This window comes from Polyodon spathula, chromosome 3 (assembly GCF_017654505.1).
Source record: "Polyodon spathula isolate WHYD16114869_AA chromosome 3, ASM1765450v1, whole genome shotgun sequence".
In the NCBI taxonomy this organism is placed as follows: Eukaryota; Metazoa; Chordata; class Actinopteri; order Acipenseriformes; family Polyodontidae; genus Polyodon; species Polyodon spathula.
In genome coordinates, this window is record NC_054536.1 from 87521951 (window position 1) to 87549103 (window position 27153).

At 36.2% G+C, this 27153-nt stretch overlaps 1 protein-coding gene across 6 annotated transcripts in view; it reads right to left on the minus strand.

Annotated features, from left to right (window-relative positions):
- The window catches only part of LOC121313576 (thrombospondin type-1 domain-containing protein 7A-like), a 191860-nt gene that overhangs the window by 85943 nt on the left and 78764 nt on the right, over positions 1-27153 (minus strand). For all 6 annotated transcript variants that reach the window (XM_041246256.1, XM_041246260.1, XM_041246254.1 and 3 more), the window contains exon 3: positions 1432-2257. In XM_041246256.1, the coding sequence (XP_041102190.1) occupies positions 1432-2257 (826 nt within the window). The remainder of the gene's footprint in view (positions 1-1431; positions 2258-27153) is intronic.

Genomic DNA, 27153 nt, shown 5'->3' on the forward strand with positions numbered 1-27153 from the left:
TTATGCTTTGGGCATCCTCTGCTGCAGCAAAACACAACTCAGCTGCCACTATTTTATTTGAACCAGCTCTCGCTGGAGATCTCGCTAAGATGACGCAAATAATATTTAAATTAGTCTATTGCGGCTCTCTTCATTAACATATGTTTTCTTAGTAATTTGTAAGTTGTCGTAACGAAAACTGGGACTGGCCCATCTTAGTACATCTACCCCTTAATGTTAAAAATATATATATATACTGCATACAGTGTTGTTAAAAATAAAACGATTTTTGAAGTACTCTATAGTGTTCTCCAGTGCTCTGAAAAAAAATGACACCAATTCCAGGATGCTGCTGTAAAAAATAGATTTGTAATGAATTTTTTAAAGGAAAAGTGTCAAATACAGCCAGAAAACTGTAGTCCTCAGGGAGCATCCTACTGAAGCACACTTGGTACTTAAGGGATTGAGGTGACTGACCATTTTTGGGATGTCCAAGTTTGATTCAACATTAAATGGGGTAATCATGAAGAATACACTTGCACTGGATAGATTAAAAAATAACTGAATCTGCAGCACTGATTCAATAGAAAGGATGGTACATTAAAAATAAAGAAGCTAAAAAATGTAGTGCTCTTTAGGTGTAAATATTTACTGATTTATTGGCTGGTTTTGCTTTTTATGACTCAATTTGTATGTGCGTTGCAACATTCTTTAAATCCCAGTCCTGTCATGTCAGCAGCACATACTGTAGTATGCTGTACATCTTGAAATGCAGGGTAGAATTGATCTGACAGTTGTGACTTGAGAGGTTGTGAGTGACACAAACATGCCCAATTGTGCTCTACAAGTCAAAAATGCTTTTGACTTGTAGAGCAATACCTGTCTGTTTAAGTTTAAAATGACATTTTTTTTTTACATAATCCATCCATCAATCTGCTTAATCCTTTTACAGGGCTGCGGTCATCTGGAGCCTAACCCAGTAGACACAGGGCACAAGGCAGGACTACACTCTGGATGGGGCTCCAGTCCATTGCAGGACACCACACAAAGGGCAATTTAGAGTGACCAATCAACCTGAACAGCATGTCTTTGGACTGTGGGAGGAGTACCTGGAGAAAACCCATATGAACACAGGGAGAACATACAAACTCCACACAGACAGACCCCTAGGCTGGAATTGAACCCAGGACGCTGCTGCTGTGAGGCAGCCATGCTAACCACCATGCTGCCGTACCACCTGTTATACATAATAATAACTCAAAATGTTATTGATTAAAGTGACGCTGTGCAGATAAAGCATTTAAATTTTTTCTAGCCCATTCAAAATCAATTTTCCAACTAAACATTTAATTGGTTAGTCAAGTTTTTTTTAATACTTAAAACAATTTGAAAATTGAACTATTTTCTGTTCACTCTGTAGAGAATTAAATGTACAATGTGAGTGATGCTTACTTCAGAGCAGCAAGTTTCCCATTTTTATGTGTGCAGATAACCTGTCGTGTCTGGTATCCAATCTGCACGTCCCAGAACTTGCTGTCTTGCCTGTTTTGCCGATTTCGGTTTCTCTTTTTCTTGATGAGCTCTCTTGTTTCTGGGTCCTTAACTCCCTTTTCTTTGCCTTTGTTCTTCCTTCGCTGCCCAGCCTGCCGTGCCTGTCTTGAGTGGGGCAAGGAGCAGTTGCTCCAGGGACCTACTTTCAAGCTGTACATACTCTCCTCTGACTCGCAGGCACTGAATTGACAAGGCTGGAATTCTGTCAGGTTGGGACAAACTGAACCCCCAAAAAGTGGTGGGGTCAAAACACTCCGAATTCGATGTTCTAACCCCCTGCCACATGTCTTAGAGCACTTGGACCATGAGGAGAACTCAGAGACAACACAGTCCTGTGGGCAAGGGATGAGACAAGCCTGCTCAAGACGAGGCTTTGGTTCAAAGTATTCACAAATCACATCCTCAGCAGGCGCCCCATTTGATTTTTGGACACAGGACACATCCCTAGTCTGAAGCCCCTCCTCTCCTTTTGTGCACTCCGGACGCTTGTATGATCCAGAGTTCCTTAATGCCACAGGTTGGCACTGATCCCAGTCCCCAAGTTGCCAATCATATAACTCCTTGTGCCAGTCACATACCCTAAAACAACTTTGCTGGTTGTCAGGTCTTTCAGTCTGCAGACAGTTTGCATGTAAAGTTGTCCATCCTTCTATGTGGGCACACCATACTGCCCTGCTTTGGCTGCCCCCCAGACCACATTCACTCCCCATGCATCTTCCCCAGGGACCTGGAAACAGAAAGAAAAAGAATGTCTTAAAATGTGTGGAACACAAACACTGCTTGATACAAAGGAGTAGGTCATAAACCACACTATTGTTAAAATCAAAGCAGACTAAAGTGGACGACCTAAGGTCTTCCACTCTGAGTCTGACAAATAGTTTTACTAGTCAACAGGCTGCTGTTTTTAAGCTGTTAATGTGACATTTGTTTTCCCAACTGTAAATTATTGTCCTAATAAGATTTGGACTCCTAATGAAAGTTAATGACACCGATATTCCACGGGGTATATATATATATATATTATAGATATATATAATATATATATATATATAGATATCTATGTATATATTATATAACCAGTATATATATAATATATTAACCTGACTTCCTTTGGTTTATATTGAGGCTTAAGCTGATTAACCATGCAAAGTTTAAATAGATGGATGGGGCAAGGGTCATGGTCAGAAGATTAAGAGCCTTCAAGACAGTACATATAGAAGACACAGAATATTTGAGTACGTCATAGTATGTAAATTTTTAAAGGTTTCTGTAGCTTTGGTTAAAATATAATTATATATATATATATATATTTATATATATTATATATGCTATATCTATATAGATATATATATATATCTATATATATTTTATTTTAAAAAATATTTCCATAATCAAAGCATTGGGCATTTTAGCATAATACCATACTGTGTAAACCAGCAACATAGAGCTTAAGTAGATTTGAAAATACAATATATGTCTGAGCCAAGAACCTTGGGCGATAGAGTAAACATATATGGAAAATAATTTGAAACTGTAGATAAAACACTCTCAGAAACAAGAGGTAAGCATATGTATTTCCTGTTAGTTACTTACACAATTTACAAAGTGGTAGTCTGGGCATGAAAACAATAGCTCCATCACTGCTGCACACTTTTCCTTGCATTGCTGCCTATAGATCATGTGAAAAAAAAAAAAAAAACAGCCCGAGACGATAAAAATGTCAGCTGATGAACCAACATACTGAATTACATCTGCAGGCAAAATGTACCGATCCATATCAATCACAAGCAATCGTTTTAGTTGCAAAGTTGAATACTGGTTCAGGCCTGATTTTAAACTAAAGGTTTAGAGCAGTGATTCTCAATCTCTGGTCCGGTCTTCAGGTAGTCCATGGAAAGGTTACATAATTATGGAAAGGGCACTATAGTTTATAGATCCCCATTGCAAACCCAAAATTTGAGACCTTAAAAGCTGAGCTACAGATGCAAGAGACAATGCATACATGGCGAATATCTCCAAGTAATAAATAAATGTCTACTCTCCGTCATATACAGTTTTTCGAGTGTCTAAAATGTATTTGTTATTAGGGAGGTTTTGTGTATTGTGCTCACGTGCACTCGACACAGCAGCTTGTAAAGTAACACACGACATGGCCGGCACTGTGTTGCATGGTAATGCAACATCGCAGAAGCCCAGGAGTGTTATCCCGCTTATAAAAAGAATATATAAAAAAATAAAAATAATAATAAATATTCCATCAAACAAGGTTCTATTATCCATTATAAACATTAAACTGGAGTTTTTCAACATTTCCATTTATTGTAATTAATTAGAATGAGTGAACCCTCCGTGCCGGTCTCATCGCTCCATAAACAGAGCTGACATAATGTTTGCCTCGATCTGATGGGTGTTTTCCTATTGACTAACTGAGGTAACAATAAATGCTATTTTTTTTTAATATAAATTTTACTTTTTTTTGCAAACTTAAATTGGAAAAAGGCAATGAATTTTTTTAAAAAGAAAAAAAAACCACGACGAACAAGACAAAATGAGTCCATCGCAAAGTTGCACAGTAAAAAAATGTACAAGACCCAATGCATTGCATATGATACATATTTGCATACCATTTTCTTAACGGTGGAAAAATATGATACACTTCATTAACAACAATGTAAAAAACTGGAAAATACGATCAGTTAAACTTAAAAAGATGTAAAATACCATACTATTTTCTTCATGGTGGAAAAATATGATAAATTATATTAACAACGATGTAAAAGATTGGAAAATGCGATAAATTACATTTGAAAAGATGTAAAAGACTGAAAATGGGCACTTCTCTGCTTTCTTAGTGGAAGTTGTTTAGGCATGCGTGACCAAGCACAGTGCGCTGTGTACCACTTTTTACTGTGTACCTGCAAATAACACTACACCAGTGTCACTTCATTTTCTGCTCATTATCAAATGTTCCTACTTTGTATAATGCACATGCCCACATTATTTCACCCTGCACTGCCCTGCCCAGATTTTTTTTTTCACTTAAGAATGAGAACATTCATAAAAAACATAAAGCAAAAAATAAAAAGGTCTAACTACAGTATACGCTGACCGCAAATGTTTTACATTAATGCAGTGTTTTCTTGACACTATAAGTAACCCTAAGTACACTTTTGTAGAATTGTTTTGCAAAGATATTATTATTATTATTATTATTATTATTATTATTATTATTATTATTATTATTATTTAGATATTAGGTGAATTCCAATCATGTTGTTAGGTTAGTTTACAACAAATATAATCAAATTTATATCCCAATGTTTATTATATATATATATATATATCATATATATATATATATAATCGATATATATATATATATATATATATATATATAATCTTTTCAAACCACTCACTTTGAAACCACCAAGATGAATTGTTGGATTGTTTTAACTTGACCAACAAAAACCTTTATAGCTACAGATTTTGGTACAGGTTGCAGATTTTGACATGGTAGCAAAATCTCACGCTTATACATGTCATATTTTGCTACAGGTAGCAAATTTTGACGAAGTAGCAAAACCTGACGTTACCCCAGTAGGAAAGTTGCTCCTGACTGAGTTTTGTATCGATACGGTTATGCAACGCTAGTAACTCTAGTGTGAACAAACATTGCGATACTGTTCTAAACCACACCCATATAACAGTTAGAGTGTGAACAGGGCTTAATATTCCGGGGGGCTGTGAAATTATGATGGAACCGAACAAGCATGAATGAGCTCTAAAATGAACATCACAAGTACTGTATACTACAACAATCACACAACTCTCATTAATTTTAGAGATACCAGCTTTACTGGTTCAGCATATTTATCAAGACAGGCAACATTATACAAAATATAAAGAAAAAATATACAGTAATGCAAAAAAAAAAAAAAAATTGTCCTGAGACAATACCAGTGTACCTCGCGGATCCATGACTAACATTGTATTCACGCCCTGAAATGGAGGAGGACCGTGTTTGAATTGCAGAGAATAACCTGTACTGAGCACCCAGGTGTCCGAGGTGCATTGACACCAGTACTCTAGTGACTCCCTAAAAAGGGGCCCTGTGCCTGTGGCAGTAAATTGTTAGGGCTCCTGCTTTGCCTGAGGCTTTTGCCTTTGTGCTTGACGGCAGAATTTATTGAAGTACGATACGGTATGGTGCATGGTATAAGAATGGTGACCTACAGTTACTGAAGAAGCAATATGCGGGAATGCCCACCCATATAGCTTCTGGCTTAACACAACACAGCCCTAAGCCGTGACATCTGTGACAGCCTTCACAATGGTACTGCAACCAGAGACTAGAGCGGCAACAAAACTGTAGGAAGGACTGCAAGCAAATCGGACAAGAAGTAGAGCTGAGCCCAGAGACTGCTAGTGAATCGGAAATGTAACCTTGTTCGTTGTACAAAGTACTGACGAGAACGGAAGCAGATCTGGGACCTATAGTTACCACAGGAGCGAGATAGGGATGTCCACCTATAATGCTTTTTGGCTAACCAACAGATCAAAACCAAAGGAAAGCCCACTGCAAAGCCCTAACAGTCTTCACACGAACTCTGCAAGCAGATCTTAATGTGGTACAGAGACACTGGGAAAAGCTGCAAGCTTTCTGTCAAATGCCGGACAGCTCAGCCCAGCCGTCACGTTAGTATTTGTGTGGAAAAAAGCAGAAAATACAACAGAGAAACCAACTTGTTCTCACACAAAACAGTTATTACTGTTATTTTAATATTTTTTATAATAAAAAAAAAAAACACCATTTTTATTTTACACTTCAACCGAAGCTAGCAGCTTATGAGAGAGCACCAGTAGCCGGATCAAGGCGTTTGATCCCTGGAAAGGGGCAGCAGAGCTGCCGGTTTCTAGCGGAGCACAGGGCTGCTGAGGGACTAATGAACAATCACGGCCCAGTGCACAGTACGTGAAATACATTTTTACTAAAACACGTAAAATAATTGCAATAAGTGATATGACACAAGCAAACAATCAAATATAACACTGGGTACTTATCCATTCGTGGATCTGTCTCTAATTCGGAAATATGCAAATTTCAGCATTACAAGTGCCAATCAAATCGTGTGAAAGCACAAAGCGGGCGGAAGTCATTTGCACACAGATCTCGTTTGCAACTCCAGACTTAGTTGGCCAGATAAATACTTAGCTAGATTTATAAATCTATCTGAATGTACACATTTAAAAAATGTAAATTTAAAAAAAATATATATATATATATATATATATATATATATATATATATATATATATATATATATATATATATATATATATATATATATATACAACATGTATAAATCTGGGGAAAAAAATACAAGAGTCAAGTTAAATCTGAAAAAAAAAACATGTTAAAATATTAACGCTTTTTAAATTTATTTTTTTATATATGGCACCCCATGAAATAGATACTCATTATTTTTTATTTCCATTTGGCTGCTGCTCACTGGTTCGAGAGCCGTCTGTCTCCCTGTATGCTAGTTGTTTCCATAGTGAAATGTGTATTTGCGAATTATGCTTCCAATCATTTTTCTTGATCTCATTAAGATGTATTTTGATAACTGAGTTCCCCTTATCTAGTCGTTGAGACAGGAAGTGATGTAGGTGACCTGCCACAATTAAGCTTTTTAACGAGAAATGCGTTCATTAACGACCTCATCGACTCAGTTTCAAACCATTAATGGATTGATTTTATTAACAAATTTCATTTGAAAATCACTTGCTACTAAAGCTGCTGTTACTCTACCCCAAGTTTGTTTTTTGAAAATCCAGAGTTAAGAGTTAAATGTATATCTCTGAATATATGAAGCACATACATACCCCCACACTGCCCTATTATAGTCAGTGGACTTCATAGCTGTCTGATGAGAACTCAATTATACCAATTAATAATAGAAAATTATTCATACGTTCTCTGGGATGTCTGCACTGTTTCTTCATCAGAGTAAATGAAACCATGGAAAATCATGTGTTGGTATACCCCGCAATCCCTCACTGTCAGTCATGCGATTTACACTCACATTTACATGTAAAATAACATATCATCTCCTTGACTAATTCTGGCTGTATATGTGCCTCCTGTACCTTGTGTATTATTAATGAAAAAACTGCGCTTGTCATTTAAAATAATTAAAATTGGGTTATGTACATTTAAAACAGGTTTAGTATTATTAAAGTCTTTGTGAAAATAAGATATTTACATATAAATGTAGAATAAAAGTTGCGAAAGTTAGGAATTTTAAAAATTCATATTTATATCTCAGCAGTTTCTCTTCAACGCTGCAACAAAAAATGAAATCTACAGTATATATTTGACTCCAACCTGATGGATGCGTAGTGTTATTTGTATGCAGAGAATGACCTTTCAGCTGATGCTCTTCTGGGGTTTCCTCTGCATTGTTAGTGGCTTTCTTCCCTTCACTTTCCAAGATATTTTGGTTTTCCGAGTTGTGATGGGGCTAATCACTGCTTCCTGACCTCAAAATCCTTTGGGAAGTGGGATCTCTCCTGAATGATTTCTATTGCAAACTTTTGTACATCATGTTCAGTTTCAATGATCACATCCTGGTGACTTTTTAATTATTATGACAATTTTAAACAGCCCTACATTCAAAAAGGCTCTCAAACACATATTCTATCTAAGCACCCACATGGTTGTAAGATATACAATAGTAATAATTACAACAGAACAAATATAGTATGTCTTAGATCCACTGATGTACAAACTAACATTTGTACAAAAAGGTTTTGATGTTGCTGGATGCTGAAAGTGGGACAGGTAATCCCTCCCGCCTCACCAACACAACATAGTAAAGCTGCAGACTTTGAGGTCGGTACTTTGGTAGAGCAGAGATTCTATAATGTAAATGTATTATTTATACAGAACACCTGAAAACACAGTAAAGAGGGCAAACCATAAGAAAGAGAGCTTTATTTAAAAAATAAAATCCTCATGATAGTTTATATTGTAGCATTGGGACTTGTTGCTGTTGCATCCTGGTTCCAACCAGATCTGCTCTTTCCCGTCTGCGGACCCTATATTAAGCTGCAACCTGCTTGCTGAAGGAGAGAGGGTGCTGAGAGGACTGCAGCAAGAGCTAAAGACCATTATCAGGCTAAAGCAACGGCACTTATAAGCTCCATTTCAATTCCAAAATAAAAAGCCTTTCCAGCACCAAAGAAATCTCTTTCTTTCCGCTGAACCCATGGCAAGCCGCTGCCACATTATTATTATTATTATTATTATTATTATTATTATTATTATTATTATTAATAATAATAATAATAATAATATAATAATAATAATAATAATAATACAGTGAAACCTGCTTAGTTATACTCTGCATATTATCACCACATTGAAATGTTCCAGCCAGAATATAATGGGAGTCAATGGGAACAAGCTTCTGATAATACCTCTTCAGTTATTATCATGCTCCACTTAATATCAGTCACATTTATAAGCTTTTCAACTGATTTGCACCCCATTTTATATAATTTCAAAATGTATGCATAATCATATCGCTTGACATGCAGCAACTGCTGGCTGTGGAGCGTATGTTCTCAATTCAGGGTTTACTTTCAATTTCAATTTGAAAAGTGATGGAAAGGAAGATTTGGACATACCTACAGAGGCTGAAATAATTGCTCTATCAGACCAATGATAAAATGTCACTATGGGAAATGACCTGCCTGTATAGGCCCTACATGTAAATAGGTTGCAGTTCAGGGTTTGGGGGCATTTATTTGTTGTAACATTATTACCACTACATTATAGGAACTGGTGCAGTTACTCTGTTCAAAGGGGGGACGGGGGGTGGGGGGGGGGAAATCAATTTCAGGAAATAAAGACAGTTAATATGTAAGTACGTAGTTATTACTTAAAGTTGTTTTGGATTCTCTGACATGGCATATAATTGAAGTTTTTACAAGCACTTGTAAGACTGAGTTGTATGTGTACAGTAAAGTGTACTAAATAAAATTAATAGTAAATACAGTATTCTATAACATTTGTAAGTACTGTGTGTTGAGTTTATTAGTAAACTCACGATCATATTGTGGCCATTTCTGCCCACTACCTTTGAAGTGATGTTAGCATGTTTGGCTGTTTTAATGTTAATAATAATACTCATAAAACATAATAATAGTGTTGCTTTAAAACAAACAAAAACAAAAAATACAGTTTTAGCAAACAGTCTCATCATTTTGCGTGGGGGATGGGGGGGGGGTGTTATACGCATCATACACATGGGAGGGGTCATACGCAAAATACAGTAAACACAGACACAATGAAGACTTCTTACCTTTGTAAGGGGTAAGTTAGTGATCAGCAGATGTGTCAGCCGCACAAAGAGCACAGTGTGTGGTTTTCAATAACTCTATTTTGTAGAATATATATATATATTTTTTCTATGTGTAAAAATGTGCACTTTCTTCCTATGCATTGGGATGTGGGACATTTACTAGGAAACTGGGACTGTTCTGACCATATAGGGACTGTTGGCATGCATGATATATATATATATATATATATATATATATATATATATATATATATATATATATATATATATATATGATGCAAAATAATAAATGTGAAAAGTGCTGCATACTTATCTAAAAACAATGCTTACAAAAGATTTATAAAAGTACAGAATGAAAATAGTGGTGCAGGAACATTGCAAAGGGGATGATATAGTGACAACATAATACAGCATGAAAAGTGGAATACAGGTCTATTTATTTAAGTTTTTATTTATTTTCAAAAAGGACCAGGGAAGTTTAATGGGTATGTACAGACAAAAGAATAGTTCAGCGTTCAACTAAAACACACAATATTCCTAAAAGTGTTGATGACATAAATATTGTTCCATATACAGTAGATAATGAAATATGCAATCAGATGGCAACCAAGTGGGGGAGGGGGGGGGGCAATGATAAATGAATGAAAACAAGGGCCATTCATAATGGGCTGGAAGACACATTTAACAAGATGAACCACACAGCTTAAACATATCTAATATTTCACTGAAGAGTAGAAACAGCATGCATGCATGGAGAGTACATATGGTGAAGATTGATAGAACAATCATGCAATTCATGATTTTTTTCTTTTTTTTTTGTACTGGTGAAATTTCCAGGGGAGTAAATAAGATCTGAGGTTTATGGTAAAGGAATTTCTTGTCTTAGAAATAATGTTAAAATGCGGCTCTTTGTGAAAGCGTACAGTATATATGGATCCCATCATAGTGAGACAAATGGGAGTCTGCCTTATATAGTAATAACAGTACTACTGTAACATTGTGTAACCTTTTCTACTGAAATTAACATGCTTCTTAGCCATTCTAAAGGTTCACAACTATGCAATATTGTACATTAGGGGTTTGACAAAAAATAGGTGTACAGTAAGTGGCAATTCTTTTTTTTTTTTTTTTTTAAATCTGATTTTATTATTTCTTGTTTGATATTAACCCAAAATTAAAATTTGAGCATCCAGTTCTGTGTATAGGATGAAATTACAATCAGAAAAAGGCCTGTTGTGTTTAAAAAGTAAGGATGAAATTAAGACAAATATGAACTCAGCTCTGTGAGACTGCCCCATTGTTCTCTGGTGCAGATGGCTGCTCGTGTTGCCTGTTGGTACACTGCCAATTTGAGTCATCAGAGTGGCTTCAAAGGACTTTTGATATTGTGTCGCCATAATCCATTATTTTACACATCATTTTTAAACCTTTTACCACTGGCACAGTTTACAGGGTTCTAAACAAGGCAATGCATGTTGGTATACTTTTGATGATATCATTACTTAGAATTATTACAATGCTTAATAATTCAGGCATTATTATGATGCCAGCATTGTTACTTTTCCCCATTACCGATCAACCAAATCTAATTTTTATGAACTCTTAAGCAGTGTCTTACATTATCCCACACATGTATTTAAATCTTTATTTCAACCTTAACTTCTTGGCTTGAGTAATATCTGGTAAGACATACACTGTGGTAACAACAATGACTCGTATCCTAACACCTTCAGTACTACTGTACATGGTTCTTTGTAACAGGCAGCAAATCCCAGGGCATGCACTGTAACTAATGTGAATATAAACAGCATCCATCACCTCCAGTTGATTTATCTGTTGTTTCCCTCTTCAGTAATATCCCCTGTCCAGAAAATGTGGATTTGGGGTTGCTTAGTAACCTAAGGCAATACTGCTGTAAATTCACTTAGCCCAACAATGAATAGTGATCTTGCAATTAGATCACATTGATGTAATACTCTATACAGTATAAATATAATCTAGAAGCCTATAATGTATGCCTCATTTTAATAAGCCTCTAAAACATTATTATATAGCCATCACATTGTCACATTTCAACATAAGACTTCATCACTAATAACAAAATAAATGAATTCTAAAACATGGTTTTGCATTCACTGTTTTAAAGTTGCCCGGAGTTACAAAGAAAAAGACTGGAATCAGAACAAGGATATGTAAGTTACCCGGTGCACTTTGAAGAGAAAAGCTCTCTGACAAATTATTACTTTTTTTGTGCCTGAAGCCATTATGTCATTTTATTATTGACAGCACTGGCTGCTTACTCACTGGCTTTGCTTTTAACCTGCAATCTGTAAAAAAATGAAAGAAAGTGTTATATTACTTGTCAAACAGTTATGGTACATGTTTTCAGTGGGCAAGGTCTGGTCGTAGACAAAGTTGATTTAGCATATATTTAAAAAAAAAAAAAAAAACTGTAACTGCATTACAGTGCAATGTGAAACAACTATTTGGAATGCATTATTTCACTGTCCATCTTTGTTTAGTTGGTTGTCCTCATACCAGCTTATCTTAATTATTGTAAGATACAAATGACTGACTCAGTAAAAACAAAATAGAATCAGTACATATCAGTGCTGGTGGTACGTGTGACTGTGACAAAGTACTTTCTTCAGGGACAGATATAACACCAGGGGGGTCATGTATCAAGCTGTTGCGACAGCATTAAGACCATAGTACAGAGTTTACGCCGGCCTTAAAATGGTCCCGTATGTATCATGACACTTTTGGCAAGTTAAGGCTGTGTTAGAACAGCCAAAAATGCGCTCTGTTGCACATCTGCCATGCACTTTAAGGCAAGTCAAGCATTAATTATATGCACGTTAAAATTGTAGATGGGGCTCATTTGTAAATTAAGTCTGTGATATTAAAATGAGACTGATGAAATTGCTGAACATCTATGTCAGCTCTAAAAGCATCCATAAATAAGTCAGATTTCAAATTGGTTTTATTTGGGCGCAAAGAAAAAGTCAGAAAGCAGCTGATGGGAAAGAGCATTATGGGAGCAGTCATAACGTGTTTCTTAGAGAGTACAGGCTCCAAACCTTCCGGAACCCAGGAAGAGAGGGAGAGTACTGAGAAGGGAGAGTATTTAGGGTCCGCATTACCCTTTTTAATCTCTTTTAGGATTAAATAATATCTCGATACCAGTTATTTCATTATGTACAATTGTTTGTATTCACCGTTGTAACAGAGAGCAAATTAATCCTGTCAACAATCTCCCTTCCGACCTGTAAGAGTGCTGTATAACAAGAGCAGTGTGCCCTAGACTGGATGGTTTGGCAGTTCATTCCAGGGTCAGTTAGAAGTCGGCCATCTAGAAAGGGGGTGGAGTCACGATACCTAAAGTCATCACCTTACTGAGGTAGGCGATGTGTCAGTTGTGGATTGGAGGAGATGTGACTGCACTCGCTACCAAAGGGGGCGTGACCGAATGTATATCAGGGGATATGCAAAGTAATCTGTTGCTTTGTTACAGTTACAGAAAGACCTGTAAAGGACGTACTGTTGTAAAAAGAAACCATGAGTTTTCGGTGTTTTGTTTTGTCTCTCTATGAAACTGTCACAGTTGTAATTTATAGAAGACTAAACTGTTGTTGGAATGTTGTTACTAAAATTAGTGTGCGCCATAATATGCCAAGTATTGCACACAATAGTAAATACGGCAATCATAAACGTGCACACTAATTTCAATTATTGCGCACCACAAAATTTAGTGCCCTTTAATAAATGAGGCCCAGAGTGTTCAGAAAACAAAACTTTACCCCCAACTTCACTCTACAAGCTATACATCAAATGTGTCCATACTTATACGTGGATATTGAAGAGCAACTGTATTTGTTTTTTAGGCTAGTGGCATTGCGTGCTAAGTCTGTTAGTAGCAACATGTATAAAGTTTTTTTTTTTTTCTCCAGCGCACTAAGAAATTAAAGTGCCAATGAAATTACTTTCATGTGGTGTAGCTGTCCTCTGAGTAGCCTAACCAGTCATTTATTATTTAGCACAATGAGGAAAATTATGAGATTCAGTTTGTTAAAAATCTTAAAGTCTAAGTCTGAATAACAAACCCTTTTTTTTGTAAAAATGTTTGATCGTATTATAGATGCCGTCTCTGCTGTGTTCTGTTGAATTGTTAAAAAGGTCTAATATATGTGTTGTTAACTATTTTAGTATTCATTTCCAAGATGCTATTGTTACATTGGAGAATTTACCTCTGGTACATTATATTGCAATTGTGCTTTTTATCTCTTTTTTTACCTTTTTCTGTTTAGATTCTTCAGATTATCATCCAAAATGAAAATATTTCATAAAACATAGCTTTCTGCAACATTCTTTTCAGTAGCAGCTATTATAGATTGCTGCACATATGTATTCAAAGCCTAACAATGTTTTAGCCCCTGGCAAGATTAGACACAATGGATTTAAAAATGGTATATATATATATATATATGTGTGTGTGTGTGTCTCCAAACCTTTCACAAGCAAACATAACATGAACAGCTTAGCTGTCTATTACAATGTTGCTATACATTTAATTAGATTATATAGTATACTAGTGTACTATATGCCTTTAAAAAAGATTCTCGCTTGAATTCATTCATTATCAGTTTTTAAAATGCTGACCGGTGGTTTTAAAATGTGTAAATACTTTTTACAATTCAAGGTTAGACATTTTACAGGAAGGGAAATTGTAATTCATTTTTATTACTTCAAAAAATATCTTCCAATGGGACCAATTCATCAGCTATAAGAATAGACCAAATATATTGTTTCAGTACAATAAAAATATCTCAGTAATAATCCATTCATCCATCCATCTATTCGTGGGGTTTAATAAAGACATATACAAGTGTTGAGTGTTTTTAAAAATTTATATATATATATATATATATATAATATATATATATATATATATATATATATATATATATATATATATATTATATATTTTAATATATAATCTATCTATAGATAGATAGTAAGGTGGCAGTGGGAGGGTCAGATTCTTCCCTTTTTTAAAACATGTGAAAAATGTTTTGTTTAATTTAATTGCTTTTGTTTAAATGTTTGTTTAATTGTATTAATTAAAACATTAATAACAATTACGGTTAATTATCCCCTGCCACCTGGCTATGGACTGTCATTGTGTAAATTAGAGCCAGGTGGAGGGTATTTAAGGAAAGCAGCCTGTTTGCTCAGGGCTGTTGCTGCTGTGGAGTAAAGAGCCCGACTGGAAGTCGTAAGGTTACATATACACATATGAACAATTCAATAAGTCGCTTGCTCACATGCACGCCCACATCCAAGCACACAGCCTCAACTTTGATGATACAGATAAGCTTATAATATATCACATTAAGCTTATTAATTGTATATAGATTAAGTATATGGCAAATCCACTGTGGCAGGCTGGCGAGTGGATAGAGGCCCAGAGACAGACTGCAGTTCAAAAAAATATACTTTTATTATAAATAAATACAAAAATAAAAAGGCACAAGGGCCAAAACAAAGGGATTGAAACACAAAAAGAAAGACTAAAAAGCAAAATGTACAAAATAAAGGTTTCCAGGCTGGGCAATGCCTTCAATGGATTTAGAAAATTGAAAAATCACAACCAACAAAACACCAACCTGCTTCCTCAGCTCCCTCCTCCCAAATGAGTAGCAGAGGCCTCCTTTTATGTCAGGTGGCTGGGCGCTGATTGATCGTTAATTAACCTAATCAACTTATCAATCCCAGCCACCTGACCATAATGACCAGGCAGGTAGGGGAAATTAACCCCATCCCTGCCAATTTAAAAAGGGCAGAACTTTGCTCTGCCACATCCACTTTTATAGAAATTCTTCATACAACAATATGAAGTAGATTACTTATAGTTACCTCATCAAGTTTCAATAAACGTTATTTCACATGTAAAGAGTGCAAAGTAAATAATTAACAGTTCAGTTCTATGTGAATGTGTTACAATTAATTAATTTAGTTCATTGAAAGAAAAATGCAACTGGAACTATACTCAACAGTTCCTAGAAGCTTAGACTTCTGGTCTGCTGGCTTGGAAACAGTACAAAAACTCTCCTCTCCGCAACAAAGTCTTCAATCCCATTTTGGATCGAACTTGGCAACAAAGTTTTCAATTTTTGATAGAATCAACAAACAGCTGCAACAAAGTCTTCAGTCCTCGGTATAGGATCCACAACAGCACCTGTTCTCTCTGTCCTCTTCGCTGAATCTTTAGCTACGCCGGTAGCAGGGCACAGTTTCTTTTGGATACTGTGGTTTTAGGTGTACAGCAGACCTAGACTGGTTTGTCTGATCAGTCCCTAAGTTTTATGGCAGTCCTGCAGCCAGGCCTCAGTCTTGTTGCTTGTGGTCGTTGACTCGCTTGCAGCTTGGTTCTTTGTCTTGGGTCTGTTTTCAGGCCAGACTTGATTCCGTTTTTAGGTCCCGGAGTTGCAGCTTTTCTTGGTAGAGTGGCAGCACCTTGTTTAGCATTCGATGTAGAGCACAAAATGTTCAGTTTTGCTTGGATATTTATAGTCTTTGCTAAATAGCCACTTTCGTGAGATCATTTGTGCATCTTGCCTTTTTTTTAAACAGTCCTTTGATGTTTTAATGTCCTTTTCCACTGGGTCATCGCTAGCTTATGTCTTCCTTGTGTCAAAACGATTGTTTTTGCACGTGTGAATTATCTGTACATAATTCAACTGTCCGCTCAGCCTGATCCAGTTCAGGCGCCAGTCCTCTAATTAGTAGGTCACATAGTTCAGTATGTCTGCCAGGAACCAGGGGGTTCTTTTTCTTAAGACACATCAGTTTGCTTTTTTTTCCCTAAGACACAGCAGTTTCATTAATTAGTCCAGTTATATCATTAATACATGTTCATGTATTATCATATTGAGGGAATATGTCCCACAATATATACACCATACATCCGTTACAAATAAATGTCCAAAAGAAGTACTGCAAGTGTGCCAAAATAAGATCCAATTAGTACCAATAGGACCATAACAATTGCAGTAGCTTACACTCCTTTTTTATACGGGATTTACCCAAACAGTCCTAAACTGAAAGTACGAGTGCTCTGGATGATGAAATTTATGCAAAAATAGCAATGAATGATTTTTTTAAAATGTATTTGTTAAAAACAAAAATCCTTAATACATTCTGTAAAATAAACACATTCAGGCATGTTTACAAATACAAAAGTACACAAGCTGAATGTTCTATGCGCAGCATCAAAATACGAAATAGGCATATACAAATAGTCACGTTCCCACTTCTAAACACCCTCTATAGATAGAGCATCACATCCATTCGCACCCTATTGGACCCGAAGCGATCAGCCACGACTGCTTGCGATCGATTGCACCAAAACTGCATAGTGTATCATGGCACGTCACATCGGTCAGTACACTCTAGAAAGCAAAATAACAAACATGGAGGGCAGTGAGTGTGAGGAGATAAAAGTACAGCCTTGGAACGGTGATAAAGTACAGGCTGCAGTTTCTCTGTGTGCAGATAGAAGTGTTCAGGAAGATCTGCGTCATACATGAGAAAATAATTTATGCCCACATTTCTGATGATCTGAAGGAAAGGAACATAAACTGTGGGTACGGTGCACTTAACTAACACACACTTTTTATTAAGCACCCAAACAAAAAACAACTCTAGAAAAAACAATAACTATCCTTAAACAGGATATCTCTGGCAAATCATATTTTTAATACCAGATCAGATTTACATGGCCCAGATGCCAGCCTATATTATCCCATTTATTTTGTGGCTTGGTTGGATTTTTTTGCTGTAATATTTCCAACAGCTACTGTTTAAAATAATGCACTTCTTAGCAATTTCCTGTTTCTTAATAGTAACTAAAAGACATTCAACATTTAAAGGGCTTTTGCACTATGGGCATATTTTTTTATTTTTTATCAAAACCAATGCAGAATATGGATTTTGGCAATTGCCACATTTGAAATTATGCCATTTTATGTAGGTTCTTTATTTTGACCATGATCAAACTTTGCTTTCAATTTTACAATGTGGTAGTTACCATTATGATACATGTCATTGTGGTGTGCAAGAATATCTGATTGTTTCTGAAGAATAAATGGCCATTCTTCAGTAATTATCACCTGAAATGTAATTTATTTAAGGAGCTTGGGAGCATAAATCACAGTCACCATGAAACATCAGTTATTTTTTCATATCTTAATACTGGATACATGAAGCACCTGCCAAATGAATGTCTACCAGAGTTCTGTCTGTCAGATCGCCTGTATTTCTCATTGTGGCTGAAACTGACATGTTGAAAAACAAGCTTCCTCTATTGACACTTGATGTTTCTACTTGACAGTTACTGCATGGATGATGATGTTGGCTTGTAAGAGCTGCTGTATATAATAGATCATTTTAAGCATTTGAAGATTCTAATATGTGCACCACACATAGCATTGCAGTTGCTGTGCAGACAGCGGAATGTCTTGTGCCAAGCTGCAAGGTGGAAAGGGAACATGGTACATACACACATGGAAATATTTATGTCCAGCAACAGCACTCACCCGGGGATGCATGAAGAAGTCATCAACACACTCAATGATGAATAGGAATTCCACAAGCAACTATCCAGCAACTCATTAACTTCCCATGATGCTGAATTGTAATTGTGATCCCCAACAGCTTTTATTGAGTAAATACATAAATCAGAACTTTCAACAGATGGTGAAACCTTTTAAGCATTTATTGTATCATAAACAGTTATAGTATACAAATCCATACATATCTATGCAAGTACAGATAGATCATTTAATTGGATTCTCAATTACCAGACTGCCTACTATGCTACTGATGCCATGTTACTTGAAAAATAAATAAAAACCTAACACACTGTCACCTGCAATATAGATATCCCATAAAGAAAAAGAGTATATTAAGAGTATAAAGAAAAAAGACTAACAAATCATTGTTGTGCATGTGTCGTTCTTACAAAGCAGATATCAATATCACTGAAACTTCAGGAATAATTTGTGTATTGAATGTGAAAGGACTAAGCAAAGCCCTGATTATGTTTTGCCTCTCAGTACTGTGATGATTGGTACTTAACAGTCATTGTTTTAACAACAAAGCTTAACTTTACTGCACTGCAACAGGCTTCAACAAGCAATAGACAGAGGCACATAAAGCCTTCTACTATGCAAAGCTCCTTCAGTTACTGCAGCTGCTATGTTCTTTATTGTCCCTGTGCTAAATAAACACCAATGGCTAATAATGTTTACATTAATGCATGTATGTATTTTAAAGTATTATTGAGCCCAGAGACTTGCTTTTTATCCTTAGTTTATGTAAGGCAAGAAAGGGATAATAAAATATAAGGTAGTTAATGGCAAATAATAATAGATTTATAAACAGCTTTAAGCCATTGTATTTCCAAACACTATAAAGCACAATGGAAGTAATATGTGCATGTAGAATCTAATCCAGACACCAGCAGAGCATCACATGAAATCTGAACTAGAAACAGAACAACTCTTTGATAATGTTTTTTTATCAGAATTTACCCACACTTAGTTTAAGGGTTATCATTTAACGTAATGGTGCAGGTCACATAAAATTAAAATGAAGTACAATATAACATTCCTGAGCTGCAGTACCTCATTCCAGTGAAACATGAGTGTTCGAAGTGTAAACAAAACTAAATATAATATTAGTTGCCCTCAAATGCTTTGTAGTGACATTTGGTGGACATACAGCCTAAAACAAAGATATCCCTTTGAGTTATGTCTGCAAAGGGGTGGGCTGCTTTTACCACATCAAAGGGATGTGGCGCACTGCATTGTACTCTGCAACTTCATCCTGCTGGACTGTGGATACAAAGCACTATTCAAACATATTCTAGGGTTACATGTTTTGTGCTGTTTCTTACTGGAAACACATTCAGAGTTATGGTTTACTAGGGCTGGAGGTTTATGAAGATTGGAAGATAAAAGAAATGCCAACTGACTGTGAATGCTGATTCTTTGTGTAATCCACAAGGGAATATTTAATTATTGTTATTTGCTTATTTAGCAGATGCCTTTATCCAAGGCAACTTAAAGAGACTGGGGTGTGTAAACTATGCATCAGCTGCAGAATCACTTACAGCAATGTCTCACCCGAAAGATGGAGCACAAGGAGGTTAAGTGACTTGCTCTGGGTGAGTAAGCCAGAATTTGAACCAGGGACCTCCTGGTTACAAGCGCTTTTCTTTAATCAATGGACCACACAGCCTCCTTATATATGCAACTATGTTTTAGTATGTATATTAATATGTGTATAATAATACATATTGTTACATGTACATTGAATGCTAACAACATCCCTATTGTTTGACAGATAATGTAGTCAAGGAATCTATATATCTGTCATTATTGAATGTCACTCCCTTGCGAAACTTTTGTCCTAGAAATGTCTATATATTTAATAAGCTTCCAAGTAGATGGGTGTTTGCCAATGTGCACTCTCAAAATATAATTATGCTTCTACATTTATTAATTGCAGATGGGTGGGTGTTTTTGATGTTTAAACAACTGTGCCTGTTTCGTTCTTCAACCATTCTGAAATCACCAGATTTCATAGAATGAACATAACCATCCATACTCAAACTTATTAAATATTTTGAACACCCTAAATAAGATTAACTTAGTGTTCAATGCAATGTATTCAATACAATGTATTCATTGATCCTGTCAAGTTTATTTAATGGACATTTTCCTGACTGAGAAACACCTGTATGTAAAGTTTTGTGAAACCCTTTTGTGTATACAGTATCTCTGGAAAATACTATTATTATTTCCAGCCAGGAATACAAACTGAGAATGATGTTACTGTGAAACCTGCAGTCCAATAGCAATGATCTGATAACACTCAAGTCATTGTGTGGCATGACACTGTGCAATCATAACAAGGAAGCAATGGTGTCTGTACCTTTTAAGATTCTGAGATAGAGTTAAATCATTCCCCCAGTGGCTGACCCTGGGAATCCTTATGTTCAACTGTAAGCTCTCAATATCAAGGTGACAGCAAATTGCTAAATAATCTCTTCCAGGTGTTGCTATTTCTATCCACACTAGGATGGGGGAACAGCGTGAAGATAGCAGCGTCAACAGGTAATGTTTTGATAATACAAAATAAAAAAGAATGATAGTAATACACATCTCCTAACATTTCCTCGCATTTCTGACGTTCAACACATCAATCCATATTGGAGTAGCATAGAGTAACCTGCATCAATGTATATTGTCGTATAGACAGTCATTTGAAGGTCCCTTCATATGAAGGTGTGGTGATTCGATTTTGGACTGGTCATCTCACACAATCTCACTGTGACTGACCACTGAGAGGAACATTATCCAACAGGTTTCCACGGACTGAGGAATTGTTGAAATGAATCTTACAAACACACTGTCAGGTTAGTTTAAAATCAATTCAGACTCTTTAGTTAACAAAATCACGAGTAGGAGGGAATTTAAGACCATGAGCATGCAGGCATTTCAGCTTAACAATGTCACAAAAGAAAAGACAAATATCAGTGACCACCTGAGGTTTTCCATCAGGTACCCTGTCAGGGTGAGCATGTTTGTTTTCCTGTTTCTGAAGAACACAGAATATACTGAGAACAAAAGGCTGCATATCAATGAGAAATATTTAAAGTAAAATGAAGGATTAAGTGTTATGTTTCTACTACAGAGTAGGTGAACTGAAGGTTAAACAGTAATTTCATTCATCGTTTTCACAACGCACTGATATATTATTCGCAGTAATTGAACTGAAACGACTGCAACTGGAGGCAATTCAACAAGAGAAAACGCAAGTCCTGTAGCGCCTCAGAGGTGGTAATGACTCATTGCATTACTCTTGCACCTGCTGGAAAGAAGTTACCTGCTCTAGCCAGCACACCACAAAGCAGCTTGGTAGAAAAATAAATACAAATGTGAAATACCTGTATTGTTCTTGCCCCCTTCCATCTGTTAACTTCTGCTGATAACACCGTGTAACAAATTTATACAGTAAATACAGTATAATCGTAAATCTCGAAAAACTACTCACTTCTAAATCTTTTGTAGTCATTTTTGTATTACTTTAGTATAAATACATGTTAATTTGGATTCATATGTTGTTTTTTCTGACTTTATGTGAACGAAAAGACACACATTTGCCTGTTTTCCCATTGGAAATAGTGATTTTTGGAAATATCACTGTCCTGGTCACAAAAGCAAAGTTTGTGGGGAATAATAGACATTTTCTATACTTTTGAGCCATAAGCAATTAGGAAATAACACTTACTACCCAGGAACAAAAATTGTGTTACATAGTGTAATACAGGCTCCTTCTTTCAATTTGAATTTGGTCATATTACATCAAAAAATAGTATAGCTGGTATAACAAGGAATTATTAATGCATTTTTTTTTTGTTAAGTAGAATTGAAACATTCCTGTGTTACTTGCATAAGATTAAATGTTATGCAAACTGCAGGACTGGTTTCTAAACTCTAGGGTGATCTCAATAAAATGTTTTTCTGACAGTTATTCTAAGTGAGTACCAATTGAATGAGGTGTGATTAACAGTGGTAATTAGCTGCAAGAATGGAACATCATTGTTCAAACATCCACAACACCTGAGCAGATGACTAATCATTTAAATGAAGCAAAAAAATAGATTTTGACTAAGAGTGTCGGATTTGATTTATCAGTGTTTGTTCCTGTAATAAATGTGTTTGCTTGATATAAAACATGACAGCATTTAAAATATAAAAAAGTAGATACAATTAAAAGATGAGACACATTTCAATAATTTGCCTTTGCCAATAGATTCTTTGATAACATAACTAATGTTTATGCAGAATCAATATCTTAATACATTTAGAAAGATTCCATTTTCATATGAAATACAGACTTTTCTTGAAAAAACAAAAAACAAAACAACACCATGCACAGGCAGGTACAGTGGACGTATTCTTAAGGATGGGCTCTCATTAGCCAAGCTGGATCTAAGGAATAGAAGCAGCTCAGCAGTTGTAACGCTAGGTTTTTACACTCAATTTAACTGCAGGAAACAGCAGGACTGGGACGCGAAAAAGCAAGCTCTCCAGTCAAGGGGGGGGGGGGGGATCATTACACAGTAACAGAGTAATATGGAGACTATTTTCTTTGCTGTCTGATTTAAGTAAATTTGAGGCATTAACACACATAAAGAAAGACAAAAAATCAGAACATCTTAGATTCTTTCTGACATAATTGCAAATGTTCTGTTCACATTTTCTATTGCTTTCCCCCCACTTTGCTGATCCTTCTTCAACATGCATACCAGCACTGCAAGCTCAACAGGATGGAAAACCAGGAACTATGGACGCAGGCTGGTGTAGCTGGAGGGGATGAATATGTGATCAGTGTGCTGGTGCTGGGATGAAGTTAAGACTCACGATGAAACTGTTGTTTTGAGCTACCCAATATTTTACAGTTAAATAAATCCAGTCCTATTATATCAGCCTGTATTTCAGAGTCCATCCTAACTGGTTCTCACTCAAGCAGGTCAAGCACCCCCAGGGGTTTAGTTGTCCAGAGACATGCAGTTCTTACATTTTATCACCTCACCGTGTGCTGTCACAAATACTTAATAAACAGCAGAATTCCAAATTTAAAAAATAGTTCATATTGAGATATTGTAAGCTTATGCTATTGTATACAAAGAGTCACAGGCCTAGGCACTTGCCCCGTGATGAACTGTCTTTAAGTAAGTAGTGAGTTCAAAACAGGCACTGTAATTAGGTGACACAACAGCAGGAAACAAATATTGTGGTAACATATGTTTTAAAGCACATTATGCAATTCAAAGTAGGTATTTCAAAGACATATTTTAGAACTAGGTCTAAAAATAAATTAAAAAATATGTCTGAAGAAACAAATATTGCATGTTACTGCGGTATCTGTAACTGAAATGGTCAGGCATTGTATGACTACATAAATCAGAGACAATGTTTACCTGTAGCAACAAATACAAGTTCTTATTGTACTGTAGCTGGATGAAGTTTGTTGTATTTTATTAAGACAGTCACGGTTGTAAGTTGTCAACTAGTAAGTCAGCTAAAGTGTTGGGATTCAGTTGGAAAATTAATAACTCAACTGACTCATACCCTCCTTTAGAAACCTTGCAAATGTTCTTGAAGTTTTAAAACAGGTCATGCTTAAGTGCCAGAAATGTGCATGTTAAAAAATCTAACTAAGCGGTGCACCAGAGATAATGTCTTAAGATGCTGAAGCATCCACTGCTGTGAAGGAGACTTTAATAACCTTTAAAAAAACCTGTGCAGTGAAAATGCCACCTAATGCTCAGGAAGCAGCCATCTGTCTCCCTTATAAGCATCCTGAGATATGTATCTGTGCATTACGTGTTGTTAACCTCAGAAATCAAAATGCCATGTAGAAGACCACTGTGTGGCAATGTCAATGAACCACAAAAACAGACCGGTGCACAGTCTGGATGGGCTGCTGTTACTAAATAAAGGGCAAGAACAGCAGTTTAGCTACAGTACGGTACAGCACATGGAAAAAGCCATTTAATGGTACAGCACTGTCTACCCATTTAATGATGGGTAATATAGGGTTAAACATCGCAAACAATAGCAGCGCTAGGCAATTGTGCACGGTCTGTTTCAGTTTGTTAATAAAGTGGTTGCTTAGCTGTATAACAATGAAAGTTTAAAATTAAATAAAAAGCTACAGTGACAATGGATCAACTAAAGCCATCATAGGAGCTCCGTTTAGAGAGCAATTTGGCTGAAAACTGGAGGACATTCTGGCAGTGGTTCAAGCTATATTTGACAGCAACTGGTGGTGATTAAAAAGACCCCCAGGTACAGTTTTATCTTTCTGCAAGTAACAGGGGAAGAAGCACTAGAAGTGTATAACACATTTACCTTTGATAGCGAAGATTACAAACACAGTGTAATGCAACTAATGAAAAAGTTAGAAAACTATTGTAACCCCAAGAAAAATAGTACCTACGAAGGGTACACATTTCTTACGTACATACAAGAAAATGACAACATTAGCCAGTATGTCACTGAATTGAGAAAACATCCAAAGTGAATTTGGAGAGTTAGAAAAACCCTAAAATGGGACAGAATTATTGTGTGGGATGGTAGCAGGTAGCAAAGCTTTTAAAGAGAAGTTGATGCAGTCGTGAACTTTGAGCTTGAAACAGGTGCACAAGCTAACGTAATACCAGCAAGTATGTATAAAATAGGCATAGGCATAGGCAAGCAGTTGGAGAAAACAAAAGTGAGACTGTCCACTTACACAGGAGAAAAAAATAAAATTAGAAGGCAAGTGTACACGCAATGTGAACTACAAGGATACAATCCAAGCACTTCTCCTGTATTTTCTATCAAAATAGATTAAACCATTCCTCCCAAAATGCATTCCCACAGAAAAGTACCAGATATGCTGAGAAATTGCCCTGAGGCAGGACTAAACAGAATGGAGAAGCTGCAGGTAATCAACAAAATTGAAGAACCGACCAAGTGGATTAATCCCATGGTAATTTTGGAAAAATCTGATAGAATCTGCCTAGATCCGAGGGATCTGTACAAAGGGGCTGTACAAAGAAAGCATTATCAGTTACTAACAGTAGAGGAGATCACATGTAAGGTTGTTGATGCTGAACACCATTCAGTCCTAGATGTATGCTCATGTTTCTGGCAACTCAAGCTAGATGACAAAAGTTCCCCACTCTGCACCTTCAATAAACCAAATGAGTGCTAAAGGTTTATGTGTTTACCCTTTGGCATCAAATTGGAGTCTGCTAACCGTAGATTATTACTCAAAGTTTTTTGACATAGTGCTACTGGCAAGTGACACGAAAAGCACAAATGTGATTAAACATTTAAAATCCATGTTTGCTCAGCTATCTAGAAGTACTCGTTTCGGACAATGGCCCACAGTTTCTTAGTGTGCAAAGTCAAAGGTACCCACAGCCAAATGGCATGGTGCAGCATAGTGTACAAACCTTAAAACACCTGCTTAAGGCTAAGGCTGATGGCTGAGACCCCTACTTGGCAGTGCTTAATTTTCAACACACTTCCTAGATGACATTGGAGCAATCCAGCTCAGTGCCTGATGGGAACACTGAGAACCAAGCTTCCAACAGCTGTAGGTAGTGAAGAACAAACCTGCTTTAAAAAAATAAAAAAACAGCAGATGGGGAAACTGCATTTTGATAGGAGCTAAACTGTTACCAAATTTCAAACTAGGTGAAACTGTAAGAATACTGTAAGGAGTTTAGAATACAGCAAGAAGGTTAAATCCATCTTGTCACAAAAATTGCACAGAAGCCACGATCCTTTATAATGCTGACAACAGAGGAACAAAAATACAGGAGGAACCAAAAGTATTTGCTCAGAACAAATGAACCTTTCCAGATCATGAAACTGAAGACCAAACAAATGGATCAGACTTTGACAAGCATGGATAGGACAACAGTGGAAAGACTGAGAATTAACCAATAACACACTCAAACAGAACCTGACTAAAATGTCAGTCAGAAGCACTCAAGTCACCACTTAAAACACCAAGGGGGCAAGTGGTGAAGAAACAAAAATTCAGAGATAGAAAGAACAATTGATTCATAGTTAACATGTTTAAGTCTTGTCTCTAAAAAGAAAATGGACACTGATTAAGAGACTTTATTTACTAAAGACGAAATAATTGGGGGAACATTTTTTGAAAAAGGGTCATTATATAGGGTTAAACATCACAACCAACAGCAGTGCTAAGCAATGGTTCATGGTCTGTGCTAATTTCTTAATAAAGGGATTGCTGTTGAAGTCGAACCCTGGCCTGCATTTTGTACATATAAAGAAAGGTTTCACTCCAGTGAAGTTTAAGACTGGTAAGCTGACTAAGTCCAATCAAAGATGCACCTAGCAAAAAGTAGTCACCTTTAGAGGGAATATTAACCAGGCCAAGGATAAAAAAAAACTGCATGCACATAATGTGGGACAGAAAACCAATAAGCCGTCCACTCAATTGCATTTAAGTCTACTGATTTGTCTACCCCTTATCAGTGTAATTTTACCGTTTGATTTCTGATATTCTGTGACCTACTGTACATTATTGAGGATAGGCCGATTCAGATACGCACATTTCCTCCAGTCAATGCTACTGTACTGTAAGCTAACAATGACTA